At 41.7% G+C, this 20643-nt stretch overlaps 1 protein-coding gene across 1 annotated transcript; it reads right to left on the bottom strand.

The window, feature by feature from the left end:
* Nucleotides 1–121: 121 nt before the first annotated feature.
* Nucleotides 122–20643, bottom strand: sim1a (SIM bHLH transcription factor 1a). Its single transcript, XM_068333348.1, has 11 exons — nt 20260–20643; nt 16480–16562; nt 12727–12816; nt 12531–12639; nt 12369–12454; nt 11683–11882; nt 11425–11531; nt 10988–11135; nt 5008–5173; nt 2480–2885; nt 122–2236 (listed from the first exon to the last, which is right to left on the bottom strand). The coding sequence occupies exons 1-11, from the start codon at nt 20432–20434 to the stop codon at nt 1518–1520; spliced, it is 2289 nt and encodes a 762-aa protein (XP_068189449.1). The 5' UTR covers nt 20435–20643; the 3' UTR covers nt 122–1517.

Here is a 20643-nt window from a genome sequence, read left to right as displayed (position 1 = left end):
GAAACAGAAGAAAAACATATGACATCTCACAAAATCATTTTATTTGATCTTCTTAATGAATCTGCTTCAGAAAAGAGAATTCAATAAACAAGAAGTTTGAAGGGACTTCATTGCAGCTGAATGTCATTTGCTTCATGAATACAATTTTTGCCCAAATGCTTAAATATGTTGGGATTTTCTTTCATTTTTTAGTAGACATATTTACACATTAAAAAAACTTAAGATAAGCTGAAGAGCTGGAGCACATGTCAGGCTTCTGTGTCACTTTTCAATATAAATATAGCTTCATCAAAAGACCCAAAAAGAACAACAACAAAAAGAAAAGATTAAAAAATGAATCCTGTCTTACAAACATGACAAATTGCATATGATTTGGGTTTGTTTTTTTCTTCTTTTACGCCTATGGATACCAAAAACATCAGGAAAGAAAACATACATTATTTGAAAAATAATTTGCATGGATGATGTTCAAGTTTTTGATAAAAACAAAAAAGGTTGATTGTTTTTTTTAATAAATCAACTTAATTTTAAGTGAAACATCCAGTTGGTATCCATGACTGTTGGGTTATATTTATCATTTAGTCAAAAGTATAGAATGAAACAATTGGTCTATCCTCTCTGAAGACAATGAATGAAACAAGAGTGAGCACCTGCAAAACTAAAACGTCAGGGGATTATTTTGATGAAGTGCACCAACAATCGACTGGACTTGCTTCAAGTTGGTTGAAGATGCTTAAACTCTCATCCGAGGCTTCTGCAGTTCAGACTAGAGAGTCTAGATACTAGGCTAGAGGGGCTAGAGAGTCCAGAGAGTCTAGGCTAGAGAGTCTAAATACTGTTTCCTGTTGGAGCAGACTAGTACTTAGCCCTGAAAGACTTATTGTCTTGGTGGTATTGTTCGGTACCAGTCAGTCAGAACTGAAGAATCCTCTTGGATGAGTGGAGAAACAACTTCGACCATCTTTTGATTTACCTCGACGTGGACGACTGAGAGGAGATTTGATGGTTTTCCACTTGTTACATCCTGGAGCACAAATGTATGTGATTAAAGCTACACTGCAGAAGGGAGACAATCTATGTGTATATTTAGACTTAACACACAGACAGTGATGTAACCTGGTTGCTGTTTGTTTTTAGATCAGAAGCCAATCTCATAGCATGGACCACAAGCCCACAATCCCTTTGGACTGATGAAACAACCCAACACAGTAAAATAATGTCAAACACACACACACACGCACACGCACACACACACACACACACACGCACACACACACGATAAGCTCATTTAGGTATTTCACACAATTTTAAAAACGTCCATGTGGCAGAACAGAAGGTGAAATTGACACAAAAAGCACCATGAAGCAGTGCAGCATGTAACTAACGTTCAGGCTACGATTGTAAAATGACCTGGTCTTGTGCCCTCTTGAATATTGAATACATTGAATGTTCCAGTGACATCATGTTGAACCGGTGCTTCGTGTGTGACCGCCATGCCACTGTGTGTTAGATGAGTGTTAGCTGCCGTTGGTGATAATGACTGGGGTGCCTTTGTGTCCGGGGGTTTGCTCTACTGGCATGCGGAGGTGGGGGGTCATATCATAGTGGGTGCGGCCCGTGCTGGAAGATTTGCAGTAGCCCCGCATGGTCTGTGGATCGTAGAGATGCTCTAGAGTGTATCCTGTCAAGGAGTAGGCCGTGTTCCTGTCAAAGTAGGGTCGCGTATAGGTGTGGGGTGGGCACAGGACTGGGGCAGGGGTACTTGAAGTCAAGCATGTGCCAGGCCTACCAAGTGGATGCTGCAGTGGCAAACAAAGAGGGGATAGGTCTGTTGGGAGGTAGTCTTTGGTCTTGTGGAGGCACTCAATTCCTGGACTGCTGAGTCTGGAGAGGGGGGCAGGACTCGGCACAGGGCTGATCGTCTGAGTCAAACCATGGCACACCATCTGTAGGGGCAGGGGCCCTTGAGTACACTCAGTAGGGAAACATGCACCACAGGGCCCCTTGAGCAATCCTTTGGCAGGTCCCGCTGAGGCATCCATGGGGTCCTCACGCAGCGGAAGTTGACTTTCTTCCTTCTTGATAATCTGCTGTGTAGCTCGGATCAGTGTCTCCATCTTGCTGGGTTCCTGAGGGCTGCAGCAGTAGTGGTCAGCTTGGCACCGGTCCCCTGGGTCACTGAGCGAGCCTCCATCTGGAGAGCTGACCACACTGTCCTCGTCCCAGTGGCCTCGGCCTGCAAAGGGCACAATGAAAACAGTCAGTCCTTTGGACATAACAAGAATTATATCAATTTGCAACCACATTTCCACGGGGTTTTCACACATCCTTGTTACACAGCACACCAGGAACACAAAACTGATAAACGGACGGTAGGTCAGACTATGAGAACAGAATACTAGCTGGTGGCACATCCAAGATGAAGTTGTCAGGAGTTTATACTAACTGCCCATTAAGTTCTACTTCTTCAGGTCCTCACCATAGTAGCTGGGCACCGCTGTGATGTGCAGCATGGGGCTGTCGTATCCCTCTTGGTTCTTCAAGTTCTTGTTTGATGGCACAATGGGGCAGGTAGTTCTCCACGCCTCCCCACCAGATGAAGTTGCTCCAAGAAAATATCTTCCCACTTTGCACTGACCCCGCTCACATCTTTGGCCTTGGCCGTGAGCTTGTAGGTGTACGTTTCCATCATTGTTGGTGTGAAGTTGCTCCTCGGAGACGTTGTGACAGAGCTTGCGGGAGTCATTGAACTGCCTGTACACACAAGAAGAGTCCAGACCTTCACTGTGCTCCAGCAGCTGAGGGGAAGCCGAGTCAGTGAGGGGGCTGCTGCCCCAGGTGCTCTCCTGGTCCGATTCTGACCGCTCAGTTTGAAAACTAGGATACTGCAGTAAGAAATATGGAACAGAAGAAAAGAATATTGAATATTGCCTTTGGGAATCACAGTTGATACTACAATGTTAGTATTTTCAACAATAAATGACTTTTAAGACCTATATGCTAACTGGATATAAAAAGCTAACGTCAATGGGGACAATGTTAGGCTGCTCTAGAAATCTTTCTGTTTTGTGTGATCTCTTCAACCCAGTCTAAGGTCCCAAAACTGTAAAATGGATCTGTACCCAAAAACCCCCCAAATTGCCAAAAGAGCTCAGTGATGAGGCTTCTGACTCTGACTTCACGAGTGATGAAGACATTTGAGTGGTTGCTAAAAGAATTTCTGATTGGGAAGTTCAGAGTCAGCTTAACCTAGTACAATTTGCATATCAGGCAAATTGCACTGGGTCAATATAAATTGAATTTGTCTACAAATAGAATTTGTATAAGCCTCATGGGGGTAAAAACAAACAAACATGCAGGACACATGCAATCAGGGCCAATGGAGCTTTATCCCAGAAGTGGTTGTCATCCACACGTTCACCACAAGGGTGTGTCCTGTCTCATTTACTGTGTATTCTTCATACAAAATGACTGCAGGTGTAATTACAGGTCATCAAAGTTTGCTAACAATACAGTTTTGATTGATCATGATCGACCGATCAATCATGGGCCAGTCAGTGACAAACACTTACTGAAGTTAAACGAATACAGGCAATGTCAACCCGGTTACTTAGTGAGCATTTTGGGGCACTGAGCTCTTGTCCCTTTAAAATTACGAAGAGATACAACTAGACATCACAAATATTTCCCATCATTTTTCTTTACCTGTAACTTTTGCCGGTGGACTGGTTTCATTCATCAGATTTTACCCTTGATTTATGACACAGAATTTTTCTATTATGCTTATGAAGACTCTCAGTCATCCGGCTCATGGTAGAGCTCCATTTATCTATCCATAACACTTATCTAAAGCTGGGTCACGGAGGCAACAGTCAGAGCATCGATGCCCATATCTCTCCCCAGACACCTCCTCTAGCCCCATCATGGGGATCTTAAGGCGTTTGCAGGCCAGCAGAACAACAGTCTCTCCAGCATGTCCAAGGACTTCACTGAGGTCTCCTCCCGGTAGGACATGCCTGGAACACCTCCCAAGAGAGACGTCCAAAAGGCGTCAATCTCTATCTCTATGTCTATCTCTACCTCTATCTCTATCTCTGCATCTTCCTCGATTCCCTCCCTCCAGTCATCCTTCCCAATCTACACATTTCTCTCTCTGTCTCCTCAGGTGAATTTGTTCCACCACATTGTCCACTGGTGTGAGTGTGAGTGTGGTGTTTGTTTGTCTTTCATGAGGCTCTGTGGTAAGCTGGCATCTTTTCTGGAGTGTACACAACCTTTCACTTGTACCCGGCTGGGATAGACTCAAGCAGACCCATTACCCGCAAGGTGGACAAGCAGCTGTAGACAAGATGATTGAGATCGTCTCTTGACCAAGAAAATGGAGGGATGGGTGAGTTTCCCTGACAAATGAACTCCAACATTTCTTTGCACTTATGTTTTCATTTTTTAGTTTCACCTCCAAATAAAGTCCATTTAGAAAGGTTTCTGAAAATCACTGTTGCAAAGAAAAGTAAGATCAAGAGTGCACCAAAGTAAAAAACAAAAAAAGGAAAGATAAAGTCACATAAAGGAAAGCAACAAAATGGAAACAAAGTAATATCAAGAAAGAAAATTATGTAATCGAACGTAAATTAAAGCTTGGAAGACTATCCTGGATGTAATTTGGCCATTAGGGACATATTATATCTCTGGCACACGTGATAATCACACGTCTAAGTCACCTCAACTAACTTCCATCGTGACATCAGCTCTTCTATGAGCTCCCTTTGGATTTTTAAGGCCTCGTCTGATATCAGACTGATTGAGTTGCTTTCGTTGTAAGACCTCATCCTAGTTAACCTACTGTGTATTACCAGATCTTGGGTGGGTATTCTTATCATAACTAAGACATTGCTGATTACCCAATGACATTGTTCATGTTGGAGAACATTACCCTGAAAATTTTACTGAACAAAAACATTGAATAATGTGCTTGATTTAAATCAGGTTAAATGTAATAAACCTCACCTGTGTGTAAGGTGAGAGTCTAGTTTTGGTCTTGGGACGAGAGATTCTGCTTTTGGTGGGTCTGCAGTTCTCTATGAGGCTGTTGGCACTGCTGCTGTCGTTGAGGAAAGATGCTTTGGATGAGGCCTGGTCTAGAGAAAGCTGAAGACCTTTATACTCCGTCTCCCTGAAGACACAAACATGAACTTGATAAGATGCATTCAGATTGCATTTACATGTACAAGCAAACAAACAAAAATTATGAAATAAAAAGCTATGAAGCATCTGTTAAGCAATTAGATCAACATTGTGGCGAAGAGGAGCAGCATGTAGAGCACCATTTGCTCGTGATTGTTTGTGTTTGCACTGCAACACTACTAGAAGGGCTGAGATGGCGGTTGGAATGCTTATTTATCCATCAGGATTACAGAAGTAAAGCAATCCAATCAAAAATACTGGCAGATTGAAGACTATACGTGACTCAATCAAAGTCACAGTAGAAGATGCAATGTCTCACTGATGAGAAAGGTGACAATGACAGATAATGAATGAAGCCTGAGGCTAACAGCTGGACCATTGCTCAGTGGTTCAATGGCCTCTTTTCAGATGAAATAAAAATTAAATTTCATTTGGAAATCAACATCTTAGAGAATAAAGGAAGAGTGGAGAAGCACAGAATCCACTGTGTGTCATCGAGTCCAAAGTCAACCATACCCAACCATAGAAAATATTAAGAAGTGTACAGTTTTCCAGAGGTAAAATTTTTGTCCACCCAAGAGCAGCCAATCTTTTCTGTCCATAACCTAGAATTAGGAAATGTTTGTCATGACAGCCTGAAAATATGTCTGTAGCATCCCCAGCTTTTAATGTAGACTTTTGGTTTCTTACATTAGTGAAGTAGTCTTCTACTTATCAGAGGGTCAGTGGTTGAACCCCCAGTACCTCCATTCTACATGCTGCCCTTGGGCAAGATAATGAGCCCTAAATATTTTCCAGTATAGTTTCAACATCAAATTGGTGCTTGCATAGACATGGACAGGAAAATTCTGGGGTTTGGTTGTGGAATCAGGCGCCAGAAGATTGGGTGCAGACCTTTGGGTCATGTCGTGAATTCAGTGTCCAACATACAATGGCATTTGTGATCTGGGAAAGTTGCAGGAACTGTCATATTTGTTGACTCTTTGTCAAGTTCATGAAGTCATGGAGTTGTTGATTTGTTCTGCCCACGGAGGCCGATGTCATTCCACATGGGAGGTCATGGGCTGGGCTTTGTCTGTATCAATGAGTCCCTCAAACATGTTCTACATACCCAATCAACAAACAATGTCTATAGATATGTGTACACATTGACCACTGTTGTTTTGATTTAATTTTAGATTGTTTTACATTTAAATAAATATGTACCATTGGTACAAAAGACAATTTGTCGAAATGTCAAGAAAGACAAGGTATTTTATGTTGAGTCCAGGGACTCAAACATTACTATAGCAGTTATAGAGTTTGTCCTGACTCATGGGCAATATATTGGCTATGGGTTCAGCACTAAGAACGTGTTATTTACATTACACTGAATCAAACTGGGATCAGAGAATCTTTGATGTACTTCATCCGTTGTCAGCACAACACATTAGACCAGGGGTGTCAGAGTCAAATACACAGAGGGCCCAAAAACCAAATGTTCTTCGAGTCAAGGGCCAGACTGGTTCAATGTTTGTACAAATGTATTGAAATGATTGCACATAGCCTATTCAACCAAAGGTATATAATATTTAATGATCAAATAAATAAAGCTTTTTTTCTTATGGATCCTTCAGTAATTTTAAGAGAAAACTTTTTCTCAACAGACACACAGACAAAAACGAACTTCATTCAAAGAGAAATCACGTCTGTTTGTGTTTCTGAGACGTTTGATGGAGCCTCCTTAGGTTATAATCTTTCATTGCAGCCAAACTTTCTCCGCACAGAAGACACACAGGTTTGTCTTCTCCCTCCCTGAACATGTCATACATGTCCTCTGACTCCCACCTGGCTTGAAACCCCGTGTTGTCAGCGTCCACCTTCCATTTAGTCATTCTTGAGGACAGGGTCAGCTGAGCGTTAACCTCTGCTCTGACGGCTGATGATTAATGAAGCCGAGGCCAGCTACTGTTGCATTGTGGGGAATGGAGTTTTGGTGCGTGTAAAAGACAAGTGGCAGTGGCCTTCGGGCTAGTTCTAATAGTAGTTAAATAACATCCAGGGGGCCATAGAAAATTAATTCGTGGGCCGGTTCCGGCCCCCAGGCCTTGACTTTGACACATGTACATTAGACTACTTTTGAATGTGAGTGGACCTCAAATGTCAACACAACTTAACTTTATGCCAATTAGAAGTTTCAACCTGTGATGGGATCATGATCAAACGTAATGAAGACCCTAGAGCGACTGGTCCTGGAGCTCATGCGTCCACAGGTGCAGGGTGCTATGGACCCTCTCCAGTTCACGCATCAGGCCAAGGTTGGGGTTGACGACGCTGTCTTGTACCTCCTCCACCGTGTGCTCTCCTACCTGGACACCGGGGGCTGTGCCGTCAGGGTGCTCTTCTTTGACTTTTTGAGCGCCTTCAACACCATCCAGCCAAGGCTCCTGCAGGACAAATTGACCTCCACGGCTGTGGACCCCTACCTCGTGAGCTGGATCACGGACTACCTAACGGACAGACCCCAGTACGTCTGTATGGGGGACTGTTTGTCTTCTATGGTGACCAGCAGCACGGGGGCGCCACAGGGGACCGTTCTCTCCCCCATTCTCTTCCCCCTCTACACATCAGACTTCAAGCACAACTCGGATACATGCCACATACAGAAGTACTCCGATGACACTGCGATAGTGGCATGTATCCGGGAGGGTGATGAGGGGGGGTACAGGGCATTGGTGGCTGACTTCGTGGAGTGGTGCCAACAGAACCAGCTCCAGCTCAACGTCTCCAAGACCAAGGAGATGGTGCTGGATTTCCAGCGGGCACCTCCCTCTCCACAGCTAGTGATCATGGAGGGCAGTGAGGTGGGGGTGGTAGGAAACTATCAGTACCTGGGACTGCAGCTAGACAGCAGACTGGACTGGTCACTCAACTCGGACTGTGTGTACAAGAAGGGGCAGAGCAGGATGTACTTCCTGAGGAGGCTGGCCTCCTTCAACATCTGTCCTAAGCCCCTTCTCATGTTCTATCAGTCCGTAGTCTCCAGTGTGCTGTCATACGCCATTGTGTGTTTGGGTGGGGGGGCCAGGAAAAGAGATATGGACCGTCTGAACAGACTCATCCGCAGAGCGGGCTCAGTGGTCGGGCTGAGCCTGGACTCTGTGGAGACAGTTCTGGAGAGCAGGACCATGTCTAAATTCAGGGCCATCATGAACAACACCAGGCACCCCCTACACACCACCTTCTCCCAGCAGAGAAGCACCTTCAGCGGCAGACTGCTGTCACACAGCGCCTCCACAGAGAGGCTGAGGTCCTCCTTCGTGCCCCGTGCCATCAGGGGGTACAATGACTCTCTCAGGAGGAGCGGGGGGGAGGTGGCGAGGTCAGCACGGGGTTGAATGGATTTAATTTAATTTAATATTGTTTATACTTAACTTCTTTTTACTGTTTATATTTTAAAGTATCTATCTATCTATCTATCTATCTATCTATCTATCTATCTATCTATCTATCTATCTATCTATCTATCTATCTATCTATCTATCTATCTATCTATCTATCTATCTATCTATCTATCTATTTATCTATCTATCTATCTATCTATCTATCTATCTATCTATCTATCTATCTATCTATCTATCTATCTATCTATCTATCTATCTATCTATCTATCTATCTATCTATCTATCTATCTATCTATCTATCTATCTATCTATCTATCTATCTATCTATGAGGACAGATGCTGTCAGCTGGTCTGACCTGGCCAGGTGTTTAGGTGGGCATGTGTCAAAATAGTTTTTCCAAGAAAAGATTGCATTTAAATGAGATGACCGATGTTACTCATCTGAGACAACAGGTAAACACACAGGAAAACAGACGGATGGAAGATGTTGACTTTACAGATAAATGTAAGCATTCTGCTGATTTCTAACTATTTTTTAGTCTACCCAACATTCCAAACTGCCTGTTATATAACCTAACCAGATATTTTGGGTGAAAATATCAGTATGTTCGAAGAAAAATAAAATGTGAAGACAGAGATTTCACGTTTTCAGATTCATCCTGGATATTCCAACTCCTTGGTGGGCCAGTGATATGCTGCAGAGCTTTATCCTTTCTTTGTTTTGCATTTGTATGCATCCATTGTTAAAGTCACTAAATGCTGAGATTACCTTCCAAAGAGTGGACAGAGTTCAGGTATACAGAGATGTCTGCCGTGCATGTGTGAGACTGAGTGTGGGCCAGAAAGACTAAGAAGTTCACAGTTAAACTTCTGGTTACGCGGTTTTGCTGATGACATACCGCTATTCACAGGATTGCTAAATCACTGTCTGCTTAGGTGGCAGCGGCAGGTGAAGAGGCTATCAGAGCTGAGCTCACAGTGGAGTTCACACTGAGGTGAAGTTGTGTTATCAGCTGTATTATCACACTAAAGCTGTTGGGCAAACCAACTCGCTTCTGATAAAGAACACAAAAGAACCCACAGAGTGGCTCAATCCATAGAGAATAAAAAAAGATTAACAATAGCAGAGCGAAGTAAAGGATCTATTCTCCTCACAGTAAGCTGCAGCCCATAAACACTCGTGTTCAAAGCTGATCAATTAAAAGGTCATAAACACAAAGCTGTTCAGGATTTGATGTAGGAGGTGGAACAAATGTGTTTCAAGCTGTTTATAAGCTCTACATGCAACCAGGCTGTCTTCTTTCACATGCACTTTTTTAAATATGAACACCAGGGCTCACAAAGTAGAATATAATAAGCCATTAAATGGCACGCATCACCTCGTGGTTACACATTTAATGGAAGTAAAAGTCTGTCAGGAGGACTTTCAGCACAAACACTCAACACATACCAGTCCAGTTAGATATATTCATCCTGTGCCACTGATTAAATACTCCGTAGGGTTGCTGCCATCTTTGGTAAATTATACCAGGTGACTGATACTGGTAACAGAGAAGGCAGCACAGGTGACAGTCACAAGACTGATGCAAATTTACCACCAAAAAGATGAGAAATCCTGACATATGTGGCATTCGAGAGAGAATTAGTGTTAGAACAGGAATAACTGCCGTGTTTAAGAGCAGGAAAGTTCAAGTCTTCTTTGTTTCTAACTCAGCAGACAACAATGAAAACAGAATAAACCATTCATATTCCCAGTTTCTGTAAGCCAGGTTCCACTAAACATATCTTAGGTTCAATTAGACTAAATTGCTCCACAGTAAGTGTTTGCATAAATTACCAGTGCACTCATTATCCCATTAAAACAGAGGCTGACACCATAATAGAGGTCAGAGGTCAGCCATCAGTCATACACGTGTGTGTAGGTGGCAGTTACTTCAGACAATCACAGGTGGAACTTCTTTAATTAAAATCAGAACTTCCTAAATTCTCTGAATCATAATAATTCAGGGCTGCCGTTATCTTGTTGCCTTATATATGGAAATGTTTAGTCCATTCGTTGAAGGTGCGCCTTATAGTCCAGTGCGCCTTATAGTGCAGAAAATACTGTAATATATGATTATTTTCAAGTTTTTGCTTTAATATAGTTAAGATCAATTCAGCTGAGACATTTTCATTATACTTATACTCAGTTTCCTTTGTTTCATGAGCTGAGCTTTCAACACAGAGTTGGGGGACAACGCTAACGTCTCTCCTGCACACACAATGCAGTCTTAACATCCTCCTCCAGAAAAGTTTGCCACTGGCCGATCAAGTGGTGATAATGTTAATGACCTACATGATGCCCCATCAGGCAAACAATCCACCTATGTCTTCAGCAACTATATATTCAACAGCATGTTGAAATGGAGCCAGATACTCACGTTAGAACATAGTTGACGCTGACGATGCAGTGGGGGCGAGACGATCGCGTGTTGTGCACAATGGTTGCATAACTCTGAACCCAGACCCAGCCACCCTGTTTGGCCAGGAAACGGTAGTATTTAGTGGTCACCTGGCCTTTCACCAGCACTGCAAGAGAAATAAACGGGAAAGAAGTTAGCATCACAGCATTTAAACGACAAGTGATGAAGTAGAACTGCTGTGAAATGGGGCCTGACATAACGCTACACTGCTGCACAACACAGGGGAGTACACACTGTAAGTGGTGCTTAGTCAGAATGAATGGTGTGCACCAGGTATTAATAATTCAGGTGCTTTACCATCTATCATAAACAATTTGTATCCAACAATTAAAAGCATTGTGTGGAGTAGAGAATGTGTAGAAATGTTCTTTAAATAATAAAAACCCCTAACTGACACAAGTGATGAGCACAGCGCAGGTGGAAGGAGTCACGACTGTGGACATAATGATAGAGAGTCTTTTCTATGAGATCCTGAGGTTCGTAGCCTGTCAGCTCTGCAACCCTGGGTAACACACACACACACACACACACACACACACACACACACACACACACACACACACACACACACACACACACACACACACAAAATATTAATACTGTTCCCCATTTTTACGCCAGACATCGCACAAGCTGATGTTCTTAGGACATACCGTGAGTCCAGGAAGATGAGCTTCATGTCCAGACTGGCTCTGAACATGAACATGTTGCTGTACAGTTTGATCTCAGTGACGGCGCTGGGGGGCAGAGAATGGCCCACGGCCACCAGCCCCACATTCTGGTAGCAGCCGTCGAACGGAGAGATGTCCAGGCTGTACTGACGGACCTTCAGGTAGCCGCTGCAGTGGATCACCTTGGTCAGGAGTAGATGGACGAATAGAGAGAGTAGATATGACCACATGTTCATGTTCCTTTGGTGGTATTCAGTTGGGTGGGACACACATCTAACAGACAAGAAAGACTTTTGTGGCCAAAAAATAACCTGCATCTTATTTTACATTTCCCCATCAAAGAATTGATTGGTTTGGACATCTATATCTCACTGAATACTGAGCAAACTCCATTTGAAAATGTTGGTAGCGCTCTCAAAAAACCTTTTCTAAAATAAAAATATATGCGGATACTGAGAGAAACTGCCCCCAAGGGCAGCAAATCTCAACTCTAGATAACGGGGTGGGGCCGTTATGAAGGGTTGTAGACTGCTGGTTACAAAACAAATCGAGGCTGCGATGACACACGTTCATGAACAAACTGGTGCTAGTCTATCTTGCCCTTGTAACTGGAGGAAGTATTATCTTAAAATATTGGCAGACATATTCATGCCAGTCAGTCATACTACCTTGTAACCTCCACAGGTAAGGCCAGCGTTTCTTTTGGCAAGGACACATTTCATTCTCAGGAAGAAGGATCGCTCCATCTCATATTCTGCAGAAAATGTCATAAGATTATTGATGCTGTATGACCAGCATCATGTACAGTAAAACATGTGAGGGTTGTTTACCGTGAACAAAGTGAGCTTGGTAAGGCTGATGTGCTGAGAGGACAGCTGTCATCTCATCTTGGTCTGCTGGATGGATGTATTCATATATGCTGTTTCCTGTCAGCTCTACCTGCAGGAAGGAATAATGACCTGTCATGCATGAGCCCACACACACCAGAGAAGATCAGACTCATCACAAGGTGCTTGTCTAACCAACCTGCGACAGACCCAAGTGGACGGATGCTGTTTCTGAAATGTACATTATTTTCCCATCTGGAGCAACAACAAAAATGAAGCCGTCTAATGTCTGAAAGAAACAAGAGTGTAATAATTATCTATTCTAATGACAAACACAAGTGGCTTTCCAAATAAATTCATCATGTAGTCATGAGTCGATGTACAACATGTATGTATCAGAACATTGTAAAAAAAACTTTTATAACGTCATTACAAAATCAGTGATTGGAACTTCAAGCAAGCGCTGAAAGGAGCGTTGAGGGCCAAAGATACTGGACAAAAAATGTTTTGTCCAGTATGTGCTGCTAATATAGCAAGTCCTCAAGATACAAACATCTGACTTACAATCATTCATAGACACGAACAACCATGCTCAGCCCTAGCCAACCAGTGTAGTTCCCCTTTCTACCATTAGCCCCCCAGAGCAGTGTAACATCAACACCCCACAGGTTCAGATTTTTCTTGTTGGCATCATCTGCATCATTTCGTCCTTCTCTTCTCCACATCTCTTCGAACTTCCGAGCAGGAAACGGACTCACAATGTATTGTATTGATGTTTATGGAGACGTTCACCAACATCAAGACTGAAGACAATTCAGGTCAGGTTGAAAGTTAGAGCAGCAATATAGACCATATAGACTACCAGTCAGAAAACTGTCACCACCTGTTAGTCCAGGAGGTTAAACTGCTGGTTATCTTCTACACAGCCATTACTCAGACTCCTGTGCATAGCAGGCTCAGATAGACCACAATACAGAAGGGAACCAGACTACGATGGACAATCAAGTCTGAGAAGATGTTGATGTTTCCTTCATCAACGACCTGGATTGGTCCGGGGTCAGGAAACAGGCAGCAAACACCACTCCCCTCTGGTTGGTACAACAAAACAGTTTCAGGGAAATCCATTTGACACAGGGACAGCTAATTTTCCTCAGTGTGTGCGTGTGTGTGTGTGTGTGTGCGTGTGTGTGCGTGTGTGTGTGTATGTGTGTGTGTATTTCTTTCACTATCTACAGTATAACTATCTTCTTTTCCTTTGGGCGTTTCCCTCCAGGGGTCGCCACAGCGAATCAGTTGCCTCCCTCTAACCCTGTCCTCTGCATCCTCTTCCCTCACACTATCTATAACTATACATGTTGAATATCACCATGGCTGAAGGCAGACCTCATTGTGAAGAGCCGGGGCAACTTGTTCCTCCTCAATCTGAGGCTCGACAATCGGCCGGACCCTCCTTTCCAGTACCTTGGAGAAAACTTTCCCAGGGAGGCTGAGGAGTGTGTTGCCCCTGTAGTTGGCACACACCCTCTGGTCCCCCTTTTTTAAAAAGAGGAACCCCCACCCCAGTCTGCCACTCTTTCGGCACTGTCCCAGACTTCCACGCAATGTTAAAGAGGTGTGTCATCCATGACAGCTGGACTTCTTTGTACATATACAGGCCACACCTGTCTTTAAGCTGGGGGTGTTCAGGTGTTGTAACATGATGTCTTGATTGGAGCAGCTTAAAGAACTGACTCAGTGTGTCACCACTGATTCATTGATGAATCAATGGCAGCAGCTCTGTCTCCTACTTTGTCAACCAAATTGATTGCCTTTAACTGAAAGCTAAATGATGTGGCTTCCTTGAGTGTTTTCCATCACAAGTGGTGTGTGTGTGTGTGTGTGATGCACAAAATATCAAACTACGGTAGCATCTTCCTCGGCACTTTATCTCTTCCACCCATTGGCCTCACTCTTGCGTTTCCTGTTGGAGCCCATCAAAGTCCATACGGTAGCCACATCCCTGTTTGAATTGCTGGATTCAATGTAAAAAAAAAAGAAGCAGCTTATATTCTGGAGAATTACAATATTGAATGGAATTACTGAATTGAATGGAATAGCAGTGTTGAACGGGGTAAGGGTCCAGATACCCAAGAGAGACAATCCCTAGTATGTAGCCTAATATATTTTCACATCATAATGACAAGGTGGCTGCCTGCGTAACAACTATATTAAGACATTACTGCAACATTATGCCCGATGCCCTCACAGCTCTTTAGCCAGACCAACCACGGCCAAATGGCACACATCCCCTATCAGCTGTTTCAAACAACCACAGCCAAATGCCGTGTGCCATTTACTAAAACCAGTTCAATATGAGTCTCAATGAGGTCAGCAATATCAGAAAAAAGAAGAAAAAGTTTTTACTTTATGTTAAGTTCATCAGTTTTCAACAGTTAAAGAATGTTCATTTTCACTAAAGCGGCAGCTGTTCACGTGGCTGTTGACTATTTCTTGTTGTTTTTTTAAAAAGAATTATCATTCCTTATGAATCCACAGTATGGAAATTCTTTTACACTCTACAGTATCTGCTACACATATGAGGATGGAGCAAGTCTGCACACACACACACACACACACACACACACACACACACACACACACACACACGGAGAAGAGATGGTGGAATGTGAATGGCAGCCACATGGCAATGCCCTGGAAGTGTTCAATTGGGGTTTTATGCCTTGTTCAAGGGCACCCCAGTAGTGCTCAGGAGGTGAACTGGCACCTCTCCAGCCACCAGTTCACTCTTCACACTTTGCTACTGCTGCCCTGTTATTATACGCACCCAAATCCACGACTGAAGCATTACTGACTGATGAATTGAAGGACTTCAGTCCTTTTACTTATAGTCTATAAAGAGAACTAGTAACAGAGTGGAGGAATAAACTTTACTGCCATTATATACATGTCAAACTTTATCGATGTATCAAATGACAAAATGCATCTAAAAACAAGGCAGTCAGAGACTGCAACATCCTGCGACACCCCAGAATTCAACATGTCACCCTGACCTACACATTTTTGTGCCTCTGGCTTCCTGAAAATGTTGCTTTTTGTTTAGTGATTATGTCTCATCAGGTTTCAGAGACGTGTACTGAAAAAGGTATAAAGTAAAAATTTGACCTTGACCTGGTTTTTCAAGGTCAAGGTTGTGATCTAATTTCCATGCCCCTTGCCTCCCTGAATATAACGCCTTTTGTTTCGTCTTTCTATCTTATCCGGTTTCTGAGATATGTGCAAAAATTGTACAATAGCTGTAATTTGACCTTAACCTAGGTTTCTCAAGGTCAAGGTCATCATCTCATTTTCATCCCCTTTGCTGCCTGAGTAATGTGCTTTTTGTTTCATCTTTCTATCTGCAACGGTTAAGAAGATATTTGCAGCGTATATCCGTGTCTGGTAGCCGTTAGCTCCAGGGTTAGCTCGCGCTCTCTCTGCGGTTTAACCTGTAGCCACACTGATCACTTTCTGAACAAGTAAATCCACTGTGTTATTATAAAAACCTGTTTCAGATCACCTCCCTGACCCGTGTGGAAATTCTTTCTCCATCCAGTAACCCGTGGGCTGATTTATTTCAAGGCTTTGTCGTTTGTTTCGGCCCGACGAGCCAAGCTGCCGCTCTCTTTGTGCTGCTGCTGATGTGAGAGGCTCTGCAGGACGAGCCGAGGCTCCGAACGTGACCAGGAATGAGTTCAGCTCATTTCTCTGGGAAAGAACATGAATGAAGGCAACAGCAGACAGATGGTAGCAGCTACCGACCCCCCCCACACAGAGCCTGACTGAGTACTACTGCTTTAAATAACACTACTGCTGTTATTATTATTTTATTTCTATTTCATTCACTTATTTTTCTCTGTGAAGTATTTTAAAGCGAAAGATGTCAGTAATTTTCATCTTCAGTCGGTTTGAGTACCTGTAAGAGATGGGAGCCCAGTTCCTGGTTGACCCCATCCAGAGAGGTGGTGCGGCTCACGTGGCCCCAAGACTCCCCAAGACCTGTTTAAAAAAAAAAAATCACACCGAGGAAAAATTTTATTAAAAGAAATATTTCAGTTTGACCATTGAAAGCTCATTTAGTGATTTAAGGTTTAGCTGTTTTACTAAAATCAACCCACGGCACATGTGGCAACAGCTACAGGACAGAATCAGGGTTTAATGAGTTCAATTTATTCCTGGTGATTCCACAACTTTTGGATATCAAACCATAAATTTCCATTTTTCCATCAGTTACTCCCTTAGAAATAAGAAACAAACATTATATATAAGAAACACCCCCTCCAATGTTAAGAAAACAAACAAACTCCTTTGTCTGTTTTAACATTGACCAGAATCTGTTCTCGTTCAACACCTATCCTCCCCCCAGCTTCATTGTAAATCAGTCATCATGCTGGCAGCCCAACAAACACCCAGTGGAACCAGGAATGATTAAACTCAGCGTGCTGACCACCAAACCTATAATATAACCCAATCTGGATTACTGGAGGGTTCTGACAAAGGCTCGTACTGACATCTGGCCTTTCTGCAGGACGGACAGGTGGGACAGATGGACACACGGTCCCAGATGTCCCCTGACAGAACGGACGTGGACCACATGTTGGACACAGTCCACCTCCAGACTGACTGAAGGGCTGCTGCCCACCATGATGAAGTAGAACGTGATGGTGACAATGAAAACGGTAGTAAAAGCAGAGACTGATATTGTATTATATAATTACTAAGTCCTTAAGTCCATTATCTTTAATTTGTGCTTCATGTCCAGAAGGTCCAGCATTCAGTTGGACTTCAGAACTCACAAAAAGTTCACGTTAGAGAACGAGATCTTATTTCTCACACTATTATCCAGTGGATGGATTTATTATTTAAACACGAGATGGAATCCGTTAATCCCCCGTTATTCTGTTGTTTGTTCAGGAGATTCAGACTCGTGTCGAGAAAAAGGAGCAAATTCTCCTGACCAGCATCATTACTGTGGAGGGAGCTGGAAATTAAATTAGTCCAGAAGTTAGTGAACAACATCAGTAAGAAAAATATATGATAAATAATACAAACCCCAGTACAGGACAACACAGACACATTGATACATTAATATGGTCCTACTATCGAATCAATCTAACATTACATTTATTTAAGATTAAATTCATTTTTTCATTATATAAATCTCAACATAAAATACATCTTAACATTAATTAAATAAATCTTAACACTAAATTCATTTTAACTTTACTTTAAATAAATCTCTTAACATGTAATAGATCTGAACATTAATTAAATAAATCGTTAACTTAAAAAAAATAGCTTTACTTTTAACAAGATAAGATGTACATTATTTATCCCAAACTGGGAAATTTAAAAATAAAATTAAAATAAATCTCTTAACATTAATAAAATCTTTCTTCCCATAAATAATTCACATTAAATAAATCTTAACATAAAATAAATCTTCACATAAAATAAATCTTACCATAAAATAAATCTTACCATTAAACTCACAGTGTGATCTAGAGTGTCCTAATATTTTCCCTACGGAGATTAATTAAGTATATACATCTACGTTAAATAATTCTTGACATTAAATAAATCACAAGATTAAATAAATCTCTTAACATTAAATAAATCTCTTAAGATTAATGAAAGCTTTCTTATTCATAAATATATCTTAAAATTAAATAAACCTTAACATTCAATAAAACGTAACATTAAACAAATATCGACATTAAGTAATTCTTAATATTAAATTACTTATAATATTAAATAAATCTCTTAGTATTTTTTATTGCATTTATTTATTTAGTTTTCTTTTCGTTTTGTTATTACAGATTTCACACCTCCATCACATTTTCAACATTAACAACATCCGGAAAAAAAAAGGCTGACGGGTATTAAATCTTTAACATTAAATAATCTAAACAACACTTAAATCTCTCTTAACATTAAATACATTTTATCATTAAAAAACATAACATTAAATACATTAAATAAATCATAGCATTATGATTTATTTAAATAATAAATAATAATAATGTAATTATTAATGCACATTAACCACAGACATTAATCCTGTTACTATTAATGTGCAAAAGGCATGAATGAAACCTTTTTGCACATTAAATACATTTTCACATGAATTACATGAATCTTTATAAACAAATACTTCCAGCTGATGGTGCAGTTTTGTTTTGTTTGGGGTTTTTTTTTTTGGGGGGGGGGGTTGTTTGTTGTGTTTTTTCCAGAATCCTGTATTTAAACAGTTTGACTTTATATCACATTAATGTCCAGTTTGACTTATATAAGATTACAGGCTTTTGCCAACAAAACAAATATAGATACTGAACCTCTAATTCACGGTTTGAACCCCCCCCCCCACACACACACAAACGCGCTGTGTACATGTGTACGTTTAAGTGACCAGATTTACGCTGTTAAAACAGAAACAGTTAATAAGTGTGATTTTTTTTCTTCATCTTTGTCCACATTGAACTCATTAAACTCTTCAGCTTCTCTTCCACCCTGAACTAAATGCCCCCCCCCCCCCACACACACACATGGAGCCCCACACGCTGGAGGATCAGACTAATACGCGCGGCTCCACGGCGGTCACGCAGGACGGAGCCTCATCACAGCCAGAAGCCACCGCCGGAGGCCGCCTAGGGCCCCGGGCCCCGCGAACAGCTGAGGGGGCCGCTGGCTGGAGCTCACCGACCGGGGGGGGGGGGGGGATTAATGAGCGGGACGCGCGTTCAGGCATGGAGACGCAGTGAACTCCTGACACCGGTCATATCATGAAGTAACGAACACCTCAGTTACACAAAACTAATCAGCACCCAGGATTAAAATCCTGAATTATTCAATAATAAATTATCAATAATAATAATAATAATAATATTATTATTAATAATAATAATAATAATAATTAAAAACAAGCCCGTATTCCCTTCATTTTAAACAATTTTGTTTTTTATTGCTACTATTTGAAATAAAAATACATTTATTATCTGCAAAGAAATTTTCTTGCATATATATATATATATATATGTACACACACACACACATATACACACACACACACATATATATATATATAATATATATATATATATATATATGTATATATATATATATATATATGTATATATATATATATATATATATATATATGTACACACACACACATATACACACACACACACACATATATATATATATATATATATATATATATATATATATATAAGATATCCATTAAATGCATAAATGTTTTTAATTGTATGGTTCTTTTTTTTAATGCAATTTTTTTATTTTATTTTGGAGAATGTTGCTCCAAACATAAAAAGAAATGATGTCAGGGAAATGAACATTTCTCTTACCGCGGATTAACTGTTATGCTCCAGATATTTGTGTGATTTTCAGACATTTAATAAATTCGGACAAATAATGAATTATTATTAATAATTAAATTAGATTTTTTTTTCTCGTACGCACTTGTGTTTTCGTTTATCCGCTGCGTTTTGGAATCACGGAATAATCTCAGATTGAGCAGATTGGAAACAATTTTTTCCATCATTTTAAACTAAACGTGCATTAATTATTTTATTTTATTTCATTTTATTTTTAAATGTGCATTCATTATTTTTCTTATTCCTATTTTCTGCCCCCCCCTTGATCTGGTGGTGATGCGTTCAGGTGCCGGTGTTACCTTCAGGGAGCACCGTCCTCATGCGCAGGTAGCTGCTGGTGAGGCGGATGATGGAGGCCTTGTCCAGCTGGGAGGTGATGGCGGAGGGCAGCGGCAGCAGCTTGGCCAGCTCGTAGAACTCGCTGTTCTCCTTCTCCCTCCGCGTCCGCGCCGCGTTCTTCGAGTTCTCCTTCATGACGCGTCACTGATCCCCGGGGCGGCCTGGAAGCATCTCCGGGAAGGGCTGCGGGTCCCCCGGCCGCTAGAGCAGACACCTATCCCCGGGCCCCCGGTGGTCTGTGGACACCTTCAGTCCGGCCCGCGGGCCCCGCTGGAGACATTCGGGTCTGCAGAATGAAACCGGTCTGAGTCAGGTTAACGGACCTAACGGAAATAACGGAAACA

This window comes from Antennarius striatus, chromosome 14 (assembly GCF_040054535.1).
Source record: "Antennarius striatus isolate MH-2024 chromosome 14, ASM4005453v1, whole genome shotgun sequence".
Classification (NCBI taxonomy): Eukaryota; Metazoa; Chordata; class Actinopteri; order Lophiiformes; family Antennariidae; genus Antennarius; species Antennarius striatus.
Note: the sequence above shows the minus strand (reverse complement) of the source record. Positions and strands in the feature narration are given on the sequence as shown.

Excerpts from the sequence above, each read along its gene's own strand:
- sim1a (XM_068333348.1), bottom strand. The coding sequence starts at position 20,434 with ATGAAGGAGAACTCGAAGAACGCGGCGCGGACGCGGAGGGAGAAGGAG. Across the intron at positions 12,817-16,479 it reads TGGGCTCCCATCTCTTACAG|ACATTAGACGGCTTCATTTT; the intron begins GTACTCAAACCG and ends TGTTTCTTTCAG. Across the intron at positions 12,455-12,530 it reads CCAAGCTCACTTTGTTCACG|AATATGAGATGGAGCGATCC; the intron begins GTAAACAACCCT and ends CATTTTCTGCAG.